This window comes from Corythoichthys intestinalis, chromosome 9 (assembly GCF_030265065.1).
Source record: "Corythoichthys intestinalis isolate RoL2023-P3 chromosome 9, ASM3026506v1, whole genome shotgun sequence".
Lineage (NCBI taxonomy): Eukaryota > Metazoa > Chordata > Actinopteri > Syngnathiformes > Syngnathidae > Corythoichthys > Corythoichthys intestinalis.
This window is the reverse complement of record NC_080403.1, coordinates 42,491,867-42,512,634: the sequence shown is the minus strand read 5'-3', so window position 1 is coordinate 42,512,634 and position 20,768 is coordinate 42,491,867. Positions and strand designations below refer to the sequence as shown.

Genomic DNA, 20,768 nt, shown 5'->3' with positions numbered 1-20,768 from the left:
AAACCAAAAAAATATTAGTCTGTATCAAGGGCGTAGATTTGCATGGGGACGGTAGGGACATAACACTACCAACTTTTCAGGATGCTCAAATTGTCCCCACCAACTTTTAAGCAACCTTATTGGTATTATATCATGAGTTCAGTTATATAGATAATTTAGATGGTTTTTCCATAAGTTGTATGGATAGAATTGACCCTACCATTATTAAGTGAATTATTTTCTTTATGTACAGGCTGACTTTTACCCCTTTTTCATTTGCTGAATGTGCCAGTCCATTTTTTCTCTCAAACACACGTTTGATTGACTGATGACATGACCCCCCCCCCCCCCCCCCCCCCCCCCACACACACACACGCACTCACAGCCCAGACAGAGATACAACATGTCGACAACATGCCGCCTTCTCCGCCCCCTTCGAAGATGAGGGATATTAAAATTTTATTTCAGCAAGCAGCAGCAGCAACCACTGTAAGTAATGTAAAAAGACATCAATGTTGTGGAGGTGGGGAACAAACCACTAATTTTGCCGACCTGCATCAGAGTTAGCATAACATTTAAGGGCGTAGGTTTGGTCTCAAAATTGGTAGGGACGATAGAACAGCATAATTTGCATGTACACTTTCTGCTGGGGACAGGACATTAATAACACCAAACTGATTGGGTGAATGCGGGTCAGGGCTACATTTCTCACGAATACCAACCTAATTAATTGATAGGCTAAATGATCAATACAAAATAAGTCTGTATTGACTTATGCTAACTTTCATATGTTTGGTTCAGGTGATAAACCGTTTGATTCAAACCTTTGTTTTCAAAAACTACTAAAGAAACATTTTGAAAACATAAATGTCTGGATTTAATTAACAAATTTAAATTGCAATATTTGAACATAACTTAGATTACATTAACATACACAATAAATACAGGAAGGCAAAAAAATAAACATTTGTCTCGAGACCACTCAACATTGTCAGTCTACTCTACATAAATTAAAGTAATGTAACTGAAAAAAACTTAGCACTGCTGCTTTTGTCCGCAAGTTCAGCCAAACTCAAAAGAAAATGAAAGCTCCTTTGGACTGCTTTAAGGCCACATAAATAAAATAAAAATGCCAATTGGGGAGAAGGGAGTAAACCACAGTTCACTACATTTCTAACAGTTTAAGGAGAAAACACATACAGGAGGACACTTCTCTAAGCAGCTTCCTACTCGAGTTTTGCAGGTTAGCAAATTCACACAGTTTAATGTTTAGATAACTCAGATCTAATTTTCAGTAGCAAAATTTGTGGTGTGTTCCCCACCTCTAGAACATTGACGTCTTTTTACTAGGGCTGTCAAACGATTACAATTTTTAATCGAGTTAATTACAGTTTAAATATTAATTATTCGTAATTATTCACAATTCAAACCATCTATAAAATATGCCATATTTTTCTGTAAATTATTGTTGGAATGGAAAGATAAGACACAAGACGGATATATACATTCAACATACGGTACATAAGTACTGTATTTGTTTATTATAACAATAAATCAACAAGATGGCATTAACATTATTAACTCACTCTTAAAGCGATCCATGGATAGAAAGACTTCTAGTTCTTAAAAGATAAATGTTCGTACAAGTTATAGAAATTCTATATTAAAACCCCTCTTAATGTTTTCGTTTTATTAAAATTTGTAAAATTTTCAATCAAAAAACTAAACTAGTAGCTCGCCATTGTTGATGTCAATAATTACACCATGCTCACACATGGTGTAACACATAAAATCAGTTGGACCCAAGCGCCAGCAGAGGGCGCCAAACACCAAAAAACAAGTAACAAGCGAACATTAAACTGTACTGTCATTTTAATCTGTTTGAGCGGGGCATGTGCGTTAATTGCGTCAAATATTTTAACGTGATTAATTTAAAAAATTAATTACCGCCCATTAATGCAATAGTTTTGACAGCCTTACTTTTTACATTACGTACAGGAGCTGCTGGTGCTGTTGGCTGAAAAAAAAATCTAATATCCCTCCTCTTTGATGGGGGTGGAGGAGGCAGCATGTTGTCAAGATATTGTTTAAGTGATCAACCAGTCAAAAGTATTTGAAGAGGAAAAATGGACTGGCACATTCAGCAAGTGAAAAGGGGTAAATGTAAGTCTGAGCATAATGAAAATAATTCTCTTAATAATAGAGGGGTCAATTCTATCCTTATGGCATATGGGAATACAATCTAAATGACCTATATAACTGAAGTCATTATATAATGCAAATAAGGTTGCTTAAATATTGGTGGGGACAAATCGATCATCCTAAAAATTTGGTAGTGTTATAAGCTGGGATAGGCTCCAGCACCTCCGCGACCCTCGTGAGGAAAAGCGGCATGGAAAATGAATGAATGAATGTCTGTAGCGTCCCTATGCAAACCTACACCCTTGCATTAAACTGTATAAATTTGCTGACCTGCAAAACTCGAGTAGGAAGCTGCGTTTGGTTGTGTTTGTGGACAAAAGCAGTTTTGTTTTAGCTGAGGGAAGACTCCATTTCTATTTATTTTTGTTATACGCTAAGTTGTTTTTTCAGTTATATTTAATTTATTTATTGAGACGAGTTTGAGTTGTGTTCAGACAATTGTTTATTTTTTGCATTCCTGGATAGTTAAGAGATTATTGCGTATGTTAATATACTTTAACTTCCGTTCAAGTATTGCAATTTAAAAAATCCAGACATTTTAAGTTTTCAAAATGTTTCTTTAGTAGTTTTTGCAAAAAAACAAAACAAAACAAAAAAAGGTTGAATCCAACGATGTATCACTTGAACTAATACATATAAAAGTTAGTATAAGTCAATAAAGATTTATTTTGCATTGATTATTTAGCCTATCAATTCATTAGGTTCATATTCTTGAGAAATGTATCCCTGACCCCCGTTCACCCAATCTGTATAGTCTTATTAATGTCCCGTCCCCAGCAAAAAGTGTATATTCAGGTTATGCTGTTATATCGTCCCTACCAATGTTGAGATACGCCCTTGGTTTGTATTTAAAACAAATACCATTATATGCGGCATAATTACCAATGAAATGTCAATTGCAGCCTAAAGATGTCGCTGTGATACTATCTTGCATCTGCTTTGAGTGCGTTTACGCTGAAACGATTTAAAGATATAGTCAGGGGTGAAAGTGGTTAGAATTTCTTGGCGGAACTCCCCGACATGAAGGTCGCCACGGAGCCAGAATTTTTATTTATTTATTTATTTATTTATTTATTTATTTATTTATTTATTATTATTTAGTCAAACCTCGTAAACTACTGAAATGCAAAGAAAATTGTTTTAGCACAGTTATTTCTATAACACAACAACTGATTTTCATTCAAAATTGTATTTTTTCAATGATTTGCAGAATAAAAGTTGACAAAAACAGCAATAACCCCAACCTCCATCTCCTAATTTTTATTTTCCCTCATTTTCTCACATACGAAATGGCAAATCTCAATTTTAACCACTTAAGAACATAGGATGTATAATAAAATTGAAGTTAATGTAAAAAATGTTCAATAATAATAAAGATGTAAGTAACATACATTCAGAAAAATAAGTACAAATTATTTATACAGAGTGAAATGGAATATATTTTCAAGACCGCGCAAACATTGACTTTTCTAAATCATAAGGAAATGAATAAGTAGCCTAACATAAATGAACAAATATAAGTCCAAAGTGCATATTGACAGCTAAGTTGTTCTGAACTTCCCCATCAGAGCAAATAAAACTAAATATGATAAATAAGCCTCCTCAACTCTTTCGTTGCTCTTAAAGATTCGATCCATTTTACGTTGCACTGGATTTTTTTGTCGCATCAATTCAACCTTTTTTATTTTTTTGCTGTTCCAGAAAACATACACATTTGAACCAATCAGAGCTAACTATCTGATCGCATGTCAGTATGTCAGCCAACTGAACGGATAAATGACTCCAGGCGTTTTGCTTTGCTGCGTGCATTCGCACATTGACGTGACTCATCATCATCAGACTCAGATAACTGCAGCAGCTGGGGAAACCTCCATGCCGTCCGTGCAATAAAATAAATAATAAATATTGGTGGAAACGGATGACGCTACACAGGCACTTTAAAATGCTTGTTGTTAACACTTGTGTATGTAAATCTGATGTTGGTAGATTGTTTTCTTCTTGGAGAGGAAATGCATGTGTGGCAGATTAGCATATTTTTTATTTTTATTTTTTTTACATAGCATTCCGGCCCTGAATCTTATACCGGAACTGCGTTCCTGACCATTCTGGCCCACTTTCACCCCTGGATATAGTTATGACAAATGACAAAATCTATTTGTTGACTTCAAAATAATTTGGCCAATGATCAAACACAGCGTTTTAAGCCAATTATGTTTTTTTTTTTTTTTTTTAAATGATGTTTACGGATTTAAATCGCTTTTCGTTTAACTGCAATAACTGAAAGAATAGAAACATATGTTGTACAAATGTATACCGTAATAAAAGACAAAACACCAGTGCTACAATTAGTTGTCAACATTGTACATTTTAGTGAAAGACAACACTCAAACGTCAAACATTTTTGGTTTGAAAGACAAAAAAGACAGTTTTGATTTTTGGGGTACGGGTGAGATATTTTCCTTTTTTTTGTTTTTTAGTTTTTGTTTTGTGATGCATTATAGTGAAGTTGACTATAACAAGTCAAAAGAGAGAAACATTGCTCCTAATATGCCATATGAAAGGACACGAAATAAATATTTCCATGTACAATGTCTTTAAAATGAGGTAGAAATGGTTACAGAAAATGCACAAGATACAACAACAAAAAAGATTACAATGAAATCCATTTTGGGTGGAAAAAAACTCGCTGAATGAGAACAAAAGCTTGTGTAGCATGTTGCTACTCTATTTTTTGTGAAAATGAAGAGCATTCAATTCTTATAGCTAAGCGCTTACTTTTTTTTTTTTTTTAACACTGAGGTTCAGTTTTGTGTCACCTTTTTAATCTCTAATTTACTTTAGAATCAATGTAATGAGGTGTCACATTTTGACATTTTGGATGGCATGTCTAGTTTTACAGTGAAAATGTGCTGTCTTAGGATACAACTCCCCCCCCCCCATTGATTCTTATACACGTTTTTTTGCCCTCTTTTAAAGATACTCATTAACCAAAAATCCTACGATCAATGAGGGCCGAGCTCATAAATTTCATTTTGCCTATTAACAAAATGGCACTAAGCAGTATTGTCACAATAAATCTCCTTTGTGGTGCCAATTCAACAATCGGCTGGTGTAGAAAACAGAAACCAAACACTTAGACATTAAGACATTTTCAAAACATCCAAAGCGAACAAATTTGTTTGTTTTTCAGTTACCCATCATGCGGGATTTGTCCATAAAACTTCGCGTTGCTGCAAACTACATACACATAACATCATTCATCTCACCACCAAAATCTATAAGGGAATCTATACATGAAAGAAAATATGTTTCATAGATCTAAAAATGTCATTGATATACATTATGGCATGTATTATCCTTTCTAAAAAAAAAAAAAAAAAAAAAAAAATCAGAATTACATTCAACATTTCAGGCTCTGGTACAAATATCGCCACTTTTATTCCCAGAGCAACAAAACGGTGTCTGTGTTTATGTGTGTGTGCATGTGTGTGCTCGTGTATATGAATTTTCACTGCAATTGTCAAAGGCCTTGTAAATTCCCTGAAGATTTCAGAGTAAGCTTTGCTGCGACAGCTCCAATTTTGTTCCATAGGGCTCCCAACAAGCACTCCAAAGGTAATAACATACATTCTTATTCATCATCAGTCTGAGGTAACAATATTCTTCCTGAGTATTCAATAACATGACGAAAACTCTTCCTTTCGAAATGCAAAAATAAAGACAATGAATATCGGTAAAGTAAATACAAGCAGGCCCATATTGAGCGCGTGTGTATTATAACAGGCGCTCAGTTTGCATTGTTAAGTTCAGCAGTATGTTGCATGATTGTTGATTATAGTTAAGACAAAATATAAACTGAATCCTTATGGAAGTTTCAGAATTAAAGCCTCTTCGAAACATTTTCATGTAAACAACACGCCCCAAAGTTGCATACATTATCTACTGTTTACTGCCCAAAACATTTAAAAATGTACAGGAATGATATCCTATACTAAAACAATTTAAAGGCCAGCTTTATCTAAGCAGCATGATTTCTATAAACAGGACAACAGTAGCATTGAACAGGTTGAAAACAAGAGGCAAGAAGCAAAAGAGGGCAGGGGAGCACATACAGTGGGGCAAATAAGTATTTCGTCAACCACCAATTGTGCAAGTTCTCCTACTTGAACTTGAAAAGATCAGAGAGGCCTGTAATTGTCAACATGGCTAAAACTCAACTATGAGAGACACAATGTGGAAAAAAAAAACAGAAAATCACATTGTTTGATTTTTAAAGAATTTACTTCCAAATTAGAATGGAAAATAAGTAGGGTTGTCCGATCATGTTTTTTTGCTCCCGATCGTTTTAGTTTGAGTATCTGTCGATCCCGATATTTCCCGATCCGATTGCTTTTTTTTTTTTGCTCCTGATTCAATTCCAATCATTCCCGATAATTTTTCCCGATCATATACATTTTGGCAATGCATTAAGAAAAAAATGAATAAAACTCGGACGAATATATACATTCAACATACAGTACATAAGTATTGTATTTGTTTATTATGACAATAAATCCTCAAGATGGCATTTACATTATTAACATTCTTTCTGTGAGAGGGATCCATGGGTAGAAAGACTTGTGACTTTATATATTGTGACTAAATATTGCCATCTAGTGTATTTGTTGAGCTTTCAGTAAATGATACTGCAGCCATTCAACCCAAATGCATGATGGGAAGGGGGAACCATGACTGTGCGTAGTGCTACCAATTGATATATCTTCTCTGCGTTGGGAAATAACTTTTGGTGTTAAGACAAAGATCAATTGCCACCTTGCTTCCCCACATTGCTTCCCATGATATTTCTAATCATTGGGAGAGGGATTCCAAGGCTTTAGCCAATTAAAATATGGCTCTAAAGGCTGCCAAAATTCACTCTACTCATTTTGCGCTTCCTTTTATAGGTATAACGGCGTCATTACAGATTGAACGCGACAATGAGTGAGAGGGTCGTCCGGCGCATACATTAATTGCGTTGAGTGTTTTTACGTGACACATTTTTTAATAAATTAATTGCCGCCGTTATCGGGATAAATTTGATAACCCTACCTTAAGCCTAAACTAAAGACTCTGGATGTGTGTAACATATTATGTCTGGAACGTTAAATACAATTAGAAAACGATTTAATTAAAATATATATATACATCTCAAAAAAAGGCATGGCCGATATTTTTTTGCCGATTCCGATACTTTGAAAATGACGTGATCGGACCCGATCGATCGGGAAATCTCTAAAAATAAGTATTTGGTCACCTACAAACAAGCAAGATTTCTGGCTGTCAAAGAGGTCTAACTTCTTCTAACGAGGTCTAACGAGGCTCCACTCGTTACCTGTATTAATGGCACCTGTTTTAACTTATTATCGGTATAAAAGACACCCGTCCACAATCTCAGTCAGTCACACTCCAAACTCCACTATGGCCAAGATCAAAGAGCTGTCGAAGGACACCAGAGACAAAATTGTAGACCTGCACCAGGCTGGGAAGACTGAATCTGCAATAGGTAAAACGCTTGGTGAAAAGAAATCAACTGTGGGAGAAATGGAAGACATACAAGACCACTAATAATCTCCCTCGATCTGGGGCTCCATGCAAGATCTCACCCCGTGGCGTCAAAATGATAACAAGAACGATGAGCGAAAAATTCCAGAACCACACGGGGGGACCTAGTGAATGACCTACAGAGAGCTGGGACCACAGTAACAAAGGCTACTATCAGTAACACAATGCGTCGCCAGGGACTCAAATCCTGCATTGCCAGACGTGTCCCCCTGCTGAAGCCAGTACACGTCCAGGCCTGTCTGCGGTTCGCTACAGAGCATTTGGATTATCCAGAAGAGGACTGCGAGAATGTGTTATCGTCAGATGAAACCAAAATAGAACTTTATGGTAGAAACACAGGTTCTCGTGTTTGGAGGAGAAAGAATACTGAATTGCATCCGAAGAACACCATACCCACTGTGAAGCATAGGGGTGGAAACATCATGCTTTGGGGCTGTCTTTCTGCGAAGGGACCAGGACGACTGATCTGTGTAAAGGAAAGAATGAATGGGGCCATGTATCAAGAGATTTTGAGTGAAAATCTCCTTTCATCAGCAAGGGCATTGAAGATGAGACGTGGCTGGGTCTTTCAGCATGACAATGATCCCAAATACACAGCCAGGGCAACAAAAGGAGTGGCTTCGTAAAAAGCATTTCAAGGTCCTGGAGTGGCCTAGCCAGTCTCCAGATCTCAACCCCATAGAAAATCTGTGGAGGGAGTTGAAAGTCTGTGTTGCCCAACGACAGCCCCAAAACATCAGTGATCTAGAGGAGATCTGCATGGAGGAATGGGCCAAAATACCAGCAACAGTGTGTGAAAAGCTTGTGAAGAGTTGCAGAAAACGTTTGGCCTCCGTTATTGCCAACAAAGGGTATATAACAAAGTATTGAGATGAACTTTTGGTATTGACCAAATACAGTGAGGAGAACAAGTATTTGATACACAGTCAATGGGAAAACCCATTGGCAGTGTATCAAATACTTGTTCTCCCCACTGTACTTATTTTCCACCATGATTTGCAAATAAATTCTTTAAAAATCAAACAATGTGATTTTCTGGGTTTTCTTCCCACATTCTGTCTCTCATGGCTGAGGTTTACCCATGTTGACAATTACAGGCCTCTCTAATATTTTCAAGTGGAAGATTTTGCACAATTAGTGGTTGACTAAATACTTAATTGCCCTACTGTAATGTAGAAGAACATTCATTTCCTAAAGCCTCCGAATCAACTATTCTATGATTGTGCTGTAGTAGTACGGCAGTCTCACCTCTTGAATTATTGCTCTCTTGACTTTTTTTGGTCAGATATGATCTTTGTGGGCTGGTAGAGTACATTGCAGTCATGGGCCTACTCAAACTCATGGCCAGACACGTCCAAAAACAGGCAACATTTCCACAGTGCTGCCAAAGTAGCAGAAAGGAATAAATAGATCCTGAGAGATGTATACATTTCGGCTTACTTTATCATATTTTGCCATACTGCAGTTTTACATGATAAAATGCCCCTGTGTATCTTTGGGAAAACATGGATAATGAAAAAGATGAGGTACAGTATAATAAACCTTAATCTTGTGCCCTCTTGTGGTTGCAAAGTGATATTCAAACATGTCTGTGGATACTTGCAACTGTGATCGCCATGTGTTTTGGAGTTAAACACCCTGGTTCATAGCGCAAAGGAATTTTCTTAAAAGCTAAGTGGGTCATTAGTGGCCCCCGGGGGGGTCCTCAGAATGCGTGCGTGATGCCGGTATCTTCATAGGCATTCTCTGATGAGGAAAGCTGTGTTCCCCGGAAGCATTCTCTACCACAAGGCCGGTCGGGGGGCTGTAGTCCCCTGTTCCGCGATAAGGAGGTGACATTAGCGGCTTGCCGGGTTTGTAGGGCTGCGGATCTGAACCGGAGCCACTTATGTCGTAGCCGTTGCCGTGCCCGTTGCCTTTGCTAAGACCGTTGCTGTATTTTCTATAACGCGATCCCTCCACCTCAGCTCCTTCTTGTCCATCTTCTCCCATCTCGAAGGCCTTGCGTTTCAGCGGTGCTCCAGCTTCGACGCCCCCTCCAAGGCTGTGCGAAGGGTAGCTGTAACTGCCGCCCGCCATTGTGGGTCTGGGAGCCAGAGGTGTAGGGGCGCTTATTCCTGGGGGTAAGTAGGAGGCACTGGGGTGGCTGTAACTGGAAGTGAGACTGTTTTGGGGATAGCAGCCTGGCGGGTAGTTGTAGACTGGAGTGCTGGAGCTATAGCTGGGCACGAGAGTGGGTGCGGCCTGCAAAGAGTGTAGGGGGCCAGGGGGAAGTGCTGTGCCAGGTTGAGGGCAGTATCCTGAGGACAAGTAGGTGCTGTTGTAGGCTGGAGGATAGTCCTGGGATGACGGGGCATTGCAGGAGCCCGCAGCACTGTAGCCCGGATCCGAGGCTAAGTTACTGCTAACAACAGTCACACTTCCTGTGGTCGGAATGCCCACAGATCCAGAGCCCACCTTGGTGCCAGTCAACGCTTCGATCCCGGGGTAGCACTCGATGCCCTGGCTTAGAGTCCAGGGTTCTGATTCTGTTTTGAGAAAAGCTCCGGGGTCGGGGTAGGCCCCCGAAGCCGGACGCTCGTAGGGCAGCTCCAGTCCCGAGTACTTCTCCGCATAGCGCTTGAGGAGAGAAGAAGCAGTAAGGGCTGATATGTCATCACTGGCCCACGGGTATGCAGCGTGAGCGTAATTGCGCCGAGCGGCTGGGGCGTAGGGCTCGTGTTTGTGGACAGACGGGGGTGAAGTGGTGGAGGTGACGTCGAGGTGCTGCTCAGGCCACTGAGATATAGGGGCGGTGTGCTCCGGAGACCAGTGCATCTTCAATAGGCCTGCAGAGAACAATACAGTTAGTTTGATTGACTATACGTTTGCTGCACTGACTTTAGCACACTGACATCTGTGAATTTGTTATCTTGTGATGCAATCTCATGAACTAATGCTATTTATGACAACATAGTGATGAATGGGATTCACTCACTCAGATTTAGTTGTGTGTGAGCATGTGCATTGTGTGTATGAAATTCTGTAAGACAACTATTTTATATAAAATCAGTGGACTTGGTGATTTGGATTGTTTGGGATTGCAATCCTAGCCCTCAGGTAGTCACCGTTTTACGAGCGAGTTCCGTTCCGGAGTTGGAGATGTAATGTAACCAGAATTTCCGCGTAAATCAGAATTAATTATTTAAATACCTCGAAACACCCTCTAAATTTAAAAAAAAAAAGAAAAGAAAAAAACTCCAAAAACATGTATTACACGTCATTGTACAGTCCTCACCAAGACATTGGAGCTAAATCCTCGCTAAACAGTGAGCTAAACTCTGAAATGAAGATGTCAGACGTCCGTATAGTTTGCTGACTTTAGCTGCTCATGACATCAACAATGGCAGAATAAAACTAAAATTAAAATAAATTAAATCAGTCTCCTCTTCAATAATAGCAATTCATATTTGCATTTACAAGTAGCTGTTGATACAGCAATAACAAACATTAGCATGTATCAGTTAGCGTCCATTTATCATCAAAAACAATCACATAAACTCGCCCCAAGTATTCAACCACAATTGAAAATGCACAATAAACAGTGCAAAAGGAGCTATATACAGCCGCCGCCTCTGAATGCTTCACAGGCAACAAATGTGCACGCAGGCTGTCACCTCTGTCATGGCTGCTCTGTCTGTGCGTGTGTGGGATGGGTTTGTCAATTGCCATTGCCAATAATCTGACTGTATCTATCACAGTTATAATCGCTATGGATGTCAAATCATTTATAGTTGTGGCCGAGAGTGTCAGGTAATGGGTTAAATAATTTAGAATCACTGGGTTCATGAAAGACGTAAATTGGCGGTAAAGTAAGGGCGTTACGTTCCAGATCCCACCAACGAACCATAAGTGGCAATCTGCAAACTAGAAAAAAAAAGAACATTTAAAAACATCCTTAGCCTGTTTTATAACAATTTTTGATGTTTTTTTACGTCTTTGAATATCTTTAGTTTAAAACAATCCAAACACATTTAACTTCATCATAGTATGTTGAGAAAAAGTCCAATCGATAATACAATTTTTTTTTAGAAACAGTTTGAAAATATTAAAGCTAAATTAAACTTACAACATCAACAAAAATTCAGAAAAACACACACAAAAGACCCATTGATGATGCACTTCATCTTCTGAGTAAAGTCAGCTCTCTGTACCCCCGATGAGCAAAAATGGATTGATGTGCACACATGATTGTTTTGAAATTCACATGATTTGACTGGCCAACTTTTGGTCTGATAATAAAAATGCCCCCCTGAGCATGTGACTTATCAGTACACATCAGACCACAGTATGAATGCACAAGTTTGGACAAAACCCTTAGTAACTGCTGTGAAGGTTTGCGACTGACCAGGGTCTTTTTTAACTTGATGTGAGTTGATTTGACTTTGACTTGCACGGCATGAGTTGACAAGCCATCGTTTCTATGAAACAAATTCAGAATTTTCAATACAGTGATCCGTTTTTCGTGATATATGGGGACCAGAACCCGCTGCGATAAGTAAAAAAAAATGCGAAGTAGCCCTCCCCCCCAATTTTTTTTTTTTTTTTGGTGTTAATGCTTTATTGAGTGAGTCTACTTAAATCCGTTCAAGCTGCTCACTTAGACACAATGAGTTGCCAATAAAACTGTTTAACAAGTTAAACGATGATTGACGCATGCAGCGCTTTGAAGTAAGCGTCCCTGACAAGATCAAACCTTAACCATCTGTCAATCATTGTTAACTTTAATCGGCAACTCCAGTGCACTGCCTGACCCCAAAAAAATGGCAGGAACAAGAATGAGAGACTACGTGGATCGGGACAGCTCTATAAATACTTTATTTATTTATCTATTTATTTTAGGGCTGTCAAATTTATCGCGTTAATGGGCGGTAATTAATTTTTAAAAATTAATCACGTTAAAATATTTAACGAATTTAACGCATGCACGGAACGACCCACTCACGCATTGCCGCAAACAGACTACAATGGCGCCGTCTTATGTATATTGAGAGCTAAGAGGCAGAGACAAGCGAGTTGAGTGGACACAGGCATTCATTGGGTCCGTGCTATTTATTGGCTAAAGCTTTAGCATCTCTTCCAAAACAATTATAACTATTGTGGCAAGCGACGTGGGGAAGAATGACAGGAGATTATCTTTTTCTTAATACCATTTGCAGCCACCACTGACAGTCATGGTTGCCCAACTTCCCATCATGCATTTGGGCAGAACAGTTAAGTCACTACAGTATCATTTACTGAAAGCAAAACAAAAATTATATTCCTATCTCTCAAAAAAAAAATAATGTTCACAAAAAGAAAACCGTTCAATGCAAAGAGAACTGACATTCCCAATCAGAATAGCTATGCAAAATAATACTCAGACTTTGGTCAAACTCTATTCAAACATTTCGTTTAGCTCAACAAATACACTAGATGGCAATATTATACAAACTCACATTTATCTTTTAAGTCTTTCTATCCGTGGATCCCTTTCACAGAAAGAATGTTAATAATGTTAATGCCATGTTGTGGATATATTATTATAATAAACAAATACAGTACTTATGCACAGTATGTTGACTGTATATATCCGTCTTGTCTTATCTTTCCTTTCCAACAATAATTTACAGAACAATATGGCATATTTTACAGATGGTTTAAATTGCGATTAATTACAATTAATTAATTTTTAAGCTGTGATTAACTCGATTAAAATTTTTAATCATTTGACAGCCCTAATTTTTTTTAATTGAAAAAAAAAAAAAAATCCGCCATGAACTGAGGCCGCGAAGTTTAAAAGCGCGATGTAGCAAGGGATCATTGTATACGCTAACTTTTGTATTATTTTTTTGTTGTGGCTCAAACTTGACAGGCACCACCGGTATGGTATAAGGCAAATGACTCAGAACAGCTCTTTAATGAGTTTCATGTTAGAAGCTCCAAAAAAATACAACAGTACATTTGGATTTGAGGATTACATTTTTGTTGAAATTGAGAAAAAGACGTGAGGTTTTCCATTCAAAAATTAGAGCAACTTCAATGCGTAAGCTTGAGCTATCACTTTGGAACTCACAGATGCAAGTAAGCTATGTTAATTTACAGTTTAGCTCGTTGTTTATGTTTAGCAACACAGACAAAGACTTGCCTGGATTAACCGTATTTTCATGAACATAAGGCTCACCTTAAAGTACCAAAAAAATTTCTCCAAAATGGACGGTGCTAAAATGTGGTGCGCTTATTGTGTGAACTGAGAACCAAAATGTGCCTGCCTGACTGAGCAATTTTTGAAAAGGCGGAAGTAAGTGAGAGCTGCATGAGAACCTTAAAGGAAGAAGGTTGCGTGTGATAGGGGGTGTGCCCCCAGTAGCTGTAAGGTCAATCAATCATCAATCAAATTTATTTATATAGCCCTTTACAAAACCCGAAAGGCCCCCAAAGTGCTTTACAACAAAACATGGCTCAAGATAAATAAAAGGCAGGAAAATATTATACAATGACATTTTACAAAATAAAATAAAACAAAGAGCGCATCGCAATAAAATTCCAGCAAGTAAAACAATAAAACCGATAAAATCGAAAAAAAAAACATTAAAAAAGCCCTTAAGCTAATAAAACCAGGCTATCCTAATCTTTGTAAAAGGCGAGTCTAAAAAGGTGTGTTTTTAGCCGAGACTTAAAAAGACCTACATCCGTGGTGGTGCGGATTTCGGGGGGAAGGCTGGGGGAAGGTCGAGTGTATGCATTAGGCTAAAAAACATTGGTTTGGCAAAGGACCCTCGAAAATGACATTTACTGCGAAGAGACACTTTTACGAAGCCTAGTTCAAACGCAAGGCTATTCCCTATGCAAAACAAAAAGAAACTGCCACCTACGGTGATTTTTAAGAGGAAGACGCTGCCTAAAGAAAAGTTGAGCTGCTGTGTTTGATGGAGACCAAGCCCAGCTGATCAGTTCGGATACAGATGATGAGGACTTTAATGGATTTGTAGATTGATTGATATGAGTACTTAGTTATATACTCAGTTTTGCTCCCGCTGGCTTAAAAAAAATGCTAGTGTGCATGCTAGCGTACAGCCTCTTTCAGACTTATAGCCCAGTAAATTTCCGTGTAAGGTAATGCGTGATTTACCCGTGTCATGGTTTTCAGACATGGGGAGAAATCCCAGGAATAACCCAGGTTGGATACTTTCAGACTCGTCCCGTGTTGGCGACTAGGCACTCTCTGTGCGGGGATGGCTGGTAAGGGATTTTAGAACCTGGGCATGATGTCATTTTTGGTCATCATCGGCAAAAAAATAAACCACACATTTCCAAAAATGGACGATGGACTGTCTCTTCCTCAGCTCAACGATCCAGTAGCAATTTAATTTTGTTATGTTTCCAGTTAATTTTGTTATTTTCTGTTTGCAATGCTGATAATTGGGACGTTTGTTTACCGCTTTTCGTCGATGATGATCGGCTCAACATTATATTTACGTCATCAGCCTTCGCGCTTTGAATTCGGGAATTCAACGCCTGCTTTCACACATGCCGTGTACTGGGTTAATCCTAGACATTATACTCGGACACCACCCACTAAATGTCTGCGTAATCTCCGTGTCAGTCGACCCAGGAAATTGCTTTCACACATAAGAGCTACCCGTTTAAATCCTGGGATTTAAACGGTGTTCAGGTACGTATGTGTGAAAGGGGCTTTTGTTTTTCATGCACCCAATAACGCCACACGCCTTGTGTGTTTGTTAAATACAAAAATATCACCCGAAAATGAGCCTTGCGCCTTTTAATACGATTTAATGCAAAGGTACGGGATGGATTTAATAAAGCGACACACAAAGTGTAATACATTAATGCCTGTCATTTAGACACAGACCATAACATAATATATTTACACTTGAAAGAGCACACTACTGGTAATTACTAACACTTGATGATTATGTTATATCCATATAGACTGACAGTCTATTTCAATATTTATCACAACAGCAATGTTACACATACAGTATATACTGTACATGCAGTTTTACAACTGTGATCAAAATAATTCAGTATTTTCTTTTTATTCCGGTTTGGGACAGGAATTGGCTGAGAATATTTCAGCAGGCCGCTATGAATCCCAACGTATTCTAGCAGGATTTAGTAATCCAGATTAAAACCGAAATATTTTGCTCTCAAAAAGATTAGGAAGCAAAGAGTCACTCTGGCTAGCTGAACATCATGTCAGTACTTAGCCTGTGCTCTTCTACACAATCTCATTGAAGCAGGGGGGACAACTGTCCTAATCTTTATGAGAAGCTGCCAATGCAGCCCCCAGCCTGGTCTCCACGGCGATAAGCCGCCATCGGCCGCAGCTCTGTCCATCGCCTTTGCCTCGCTCACATTGGGGCCATTGTTGTCTCTCAGCGAGTATCCTAGTCAACAAAGCCACCCCCACCGAGCGTATGATCTAATTCGGCCCAAACCTCAGGGGTGTGCTGGACAGGGGGCTGAGTGTGGGCGGGGTCATTTGTAACGGGGACCAGAGTACTTTGTAATGTTGCTGACAGTAGCGGCCAATTCAACAAAATTTGTGTTTATGTGTCATTATACTTTCACATGCAGAGGGATCAGTTGGTAAAGTAACTTGGCTGACTTTTTCAGCTCTTGTCTACCGACCAGCATTAGGCTAGCATTCCATGCATTGTAGAGTATTTTAAATCTTTACCCAGAGGGCTTCCACATAACAGCACCCGACAGTGGCTTGATGTCTCTTCCATATAGAAGATTTTCTGTTACATGAAAACTAAAGCAAATTTGTCGAATGCATTTGAACTAGCAGTTGTGATGATGGTTATGTATGATCGCGTAACTTTTTGTAGGGAAGTAGAGACATTTTAACTTGTTTAATTATGATTTTGAACACGTAAACAGAAATGTATTACACTGAAAGAGCATTATTATAGTTTGTGTAAATGCATTTGTTTACATTTGTTGTATACACTACAGTATGGTGTCATATTAACTGTCCCATTAATGGTCAAATGACTTAGATTTACTTCCTAAAGAATCATGATAAATACTGTAATTGTTCCTTTTTCAACCTCTGTCAAAGAGGTCATATATGTTAATCTTCTAAATAACGATTACATACGAATGACAAAGAATAAACGGTAACACTTTACAATAAGGGTAACTTTAACGTTAATTAATACATTTTTAGACAATAACTAATGTTCAAGTAACATTACAATAATTAATATAATTTCTTATCTAATACTTATTAATATATTAATTAACATGAGTTAAAGCATTAGCTAATGCATTAGGTAATGCATTAGTTAATGCATAACCAGACAGTAACTAATGGTTTGGTAAAATTAAAAAAAAAAAAAAAAAAAAAAAAAAGGCCTATATGGGGTTAGGTCTAGGGTTCAGGGTTAGGGTTTAGGGTTAGGGTTTGTTGATTTAGCATTTATGATTTAGCATTTATAATTTCTTAGTTAAGTATTACTTAACCTTAATGAACTATTACTGAATGTTTTTTGGACCCCTATTGTAAAGTGTAGCACACGTATCCCTTAACTGAGAAATTATAAATGCTTAAGCTCCCCCCTCTTAACCTTTATTAACCACTACTGAATGCTTATTGGACCCTTATTATAAGTGTAGCACATGTGTCCCTTAACTAAGAAATTATAAATGCTTAAGTTACCCCCCCTTAACCTTTATTAACCATTACTGAATGCGTTTTGGACCCTTATTGTAAAGTGTAGCACATGTGTCCCTTAACTAAGAAATTATAAATGCTTTAGTTAACAAACCCTAACCCTATATAGGACTTTTTTTTTTTTTTTTTACCAAACTATTAGTTACTGTCTGGTTTCTGCATTAACGAATGCATTAACTAACGCATTAACTCATGTTAATTAATATATTAATAAATTATAGATAAGCAATTATATTAATTATTGTAATGTTACCTAAACATTAGTTATTGTCTTAAAACACATTAACTATGCATTAACTCATGTTAATTAACATATTAATAAACGTTAGATAAGGGATTAAATGAATTATTGTTATGTTACTTAAATATGAGTTACTGTCTAAAAATGCTTTAACTACTGTTAATTAAGGGACCCTTATTGTAAAGTGTTACCGAATAAACAGCTATAAAGTTAGGACGGTACGACCTTGAAAATGTGCTTCAGTCTACTTATAAAGTAATGAAACTGCAGTCTGCACAAAATTCACACACACACTCAAACACACACACTTGCTCATTCTGCTTTGACGCGGTCTACATGCAGATTAGTGCTAGTCGTGTCACATGTCCACCAAGACCACCAGATGGGCCTCTAAACGGTCCACATGTTGATCCCTAAATTAAATGATCCTTCAGCCCAATAATCCTGCTCATCCAATCCATGGATGTCAGTGCTCTCGGCCAGCAGAAGCCCCACCCAGAATCGGAGAAATCCCTGCACTCTAGGGAATTCCTGATCATGGCGCTGACCCATACACAAGCACAATAAACAAGCAGAAGGTCACCAAAACACACACAAACAAATATAAGTATCCTTATCCCCTTTTTCAGACTAGACGTCAGTTCATGTGGAAGGGGAGACAATTTTCTTGCGATCCATTACCATGAACTGATTAAGTGATTTTGCATTACGTCTGATTATTTTTCATATGTAAATCTTTTTTTTTTTTTTCCATTGTGCATAAATTGAGCCAACAGTTTAAAATGGAACAAAAGTACGTTGCTTAGTGAAGCACTACAATAATATATTTAAACAGTTAAGGGCCAACACTCTTGCTGATTGCAGGCCACTAGTTTTAAATCTACTCTCATCTGGTCTTCAACAGATGGCCCATAATTGATTAAAAGACATATTCGGCCACAGTAATCTAGTGCGACCTGGAATCCTTATCAAAATTCAGCAGAGTGGAATGTAAAAACTGGAAGTGGACCACAAAGCTCAGACGCTGGGAGATCGAGATGGAGTGCGCGCAGATTGGGAAAGCAGACTAATGAAGGATTAGAACACACAGGCTTTATCTCATTGGTGTCACAATCTGACACTCAGCGGTGAGCTGAACTGAAGACATCGCCATCACCACTGGAGAGTTTTTAACCTCCGTCAAGTAATTGTGAGGTATACCTAAAAGGGTCAAAATTAATCATGGCTCAATACAATAAAACATGACATAGACTGATTGATAGACAGGATCAGCATTAACACATTGAATGACTCTTTGACCCAGATTAGAATGATTCAACCTATGGCTTTCATTATCACTTACAGTACATATTTAATATTGTAAGCATTGTGAATTTGATGTTTTAGCAGCTGTGACTGTGATGTACGCATTTTAAAAGGGAACCTCGGACTTAAAGACTCTAATAAGCCACAATTGTTATCTTTTACTAAAATATGTTATTATAAACACATGTATAAGTGCTATTGATTTAAAAATCTATAATATTTAATACATGTTTCCACCAAAGGTGGGCGCAATGTTTTACGCATGCAATGCACACTGGGGATGATTACGAAGTTGGCCTGTACTGGGAGAATAGCTGCGCTAGCTAGCAAGCGAAGCTAGTATGACGACTGGCGTGATTCTGTCACATTCTGCTGCTGGTCAGATTGTTTTATTATAGGTCTGTGGGATGAGCACCCAATGTCATACCTGCATCCAATTCCAGCTCATCAGTAGGGTTGGGCATCGTTTGAAATTGAACGGTTCCGATTTAGATTCCACATTTCGATTCCGGTTACGAACGATTCTCGATTCCGATTCTTTTAAGAGGCAGGGTAAAAAAAAAAAAGGTCGGGGTCGAAAAATATTGCATAGTTTATATTAAAGTCTTAACTTCTCGATGATTTTTTTAAATTATATGAACTTCTCACGGGGCTAATTTTAACTTGTATAAAAATATCCGTCTTTAAAAAAAATTGTCGCTCGGCGGTCAGGGCATCGAAACATGGAACCGAAATTTAAATATTTGAACGATTCTGGGAGCATCGGAGTGATAGAACTGATTCCCATCGATGCGCGACGCCTAACCCTACTCATCAGCAGTGTCTGTAAACCAATCCTAGGCGGCTTGCTGAGATATTGACTTGCTGCCGTTTGACAGTTTGTATATTCCAGGTTCTTAGTTGCATCATTGCCTTGTTTTTTTTTATTGTCTGCCTCTCACCGCGGTCTTCCCTCAGTTTTTTTTTTTTTTAATTGATCCTGATCTACTGTCACTGACTCTTTTTGTGTCTCCCTTTTTTGAGATCGTGTTTTTTTTTTTTTTTTTTTAACGCAATCCCAATGTTATTGTTGTCTGAGTGAGCCACTTTTTCTAATTCTGTGGTCAAGCCAGCAGCACTTTTTTTCAGTTGTGTTTCCCTTTTGGGTTTTAGCACACAAACAACGCATGTGGGTTGCGATTGCTTCATAAGAAAAATCATAGCTCCAACATCACGCGAAAGTATAGTCCTGTGGTTTACGCGCTTGTCTGTTGCACAGGACATGTGGGTTTGAATCCCGCTGGAGACCTTCACTTAATTGCTTTTGCTGCTCGTTTTGTGAAATATCAACAGTGCTGTCCTGCTTAACACTTTCCCACTCGGGTTCAAATTGGAAGGGCAGATCCGACGACATGTTTATGTAGCTAAGGATTGACACTGCGGAAGTACGGCAGCACCGCCCACCCAGCGTCATCAACAACAATGGCGAACTTGGTGCCGTGGTTAGCGATGGGGCGCCATGGAGTGGGTTGCCAACAAGCTCACACTCACAAGGGATTCACATGATTACTGGGTTCTAGATCACAGGGCTGAGGTGTGTACACTCCCCCTTCCCTCACTTATATTCTAGACCCCCCCCCACCCCTCCTCTCTTTCCCTGGTTATCAGGCCCCCCACATGGTGTCAAACGGAAATACATCTTGCTGACGGTAGCACCAGCATATTCATAGTTAGTGT

General features: G+C 38.5%; 1 protein-coding gene across 3 annotated transcripts in view; it reads right to left on the bottom strand.

Annotated features, from left to right (window-relative positions):
* Nucleotides 1-3,911: 3,911 nt before the first annotated feature.
* LOC130922177 (fidgetin-like protein 2) overlaps nt 3,912-20,768 on the bottom strand; it is a 32,183-nt gene continuing 15,326 nt past the window's right edge. For all 3 annotated transcript variants that reach the window (XM_057846759.1, XM_057846760.1, XM_057846758.1), the window contains exon 3: nt 3,912-10,610. In XM_057846759.1, the coding sequence (XP_057702742.1) occupies nt 9,466-10,610 (1,145 nt within the window). In that variant the 3' untranslated portion in view covers nt 3,912-9,465. The remainder of the gene's footprint in view (nt 10,611-20,768) is intronic.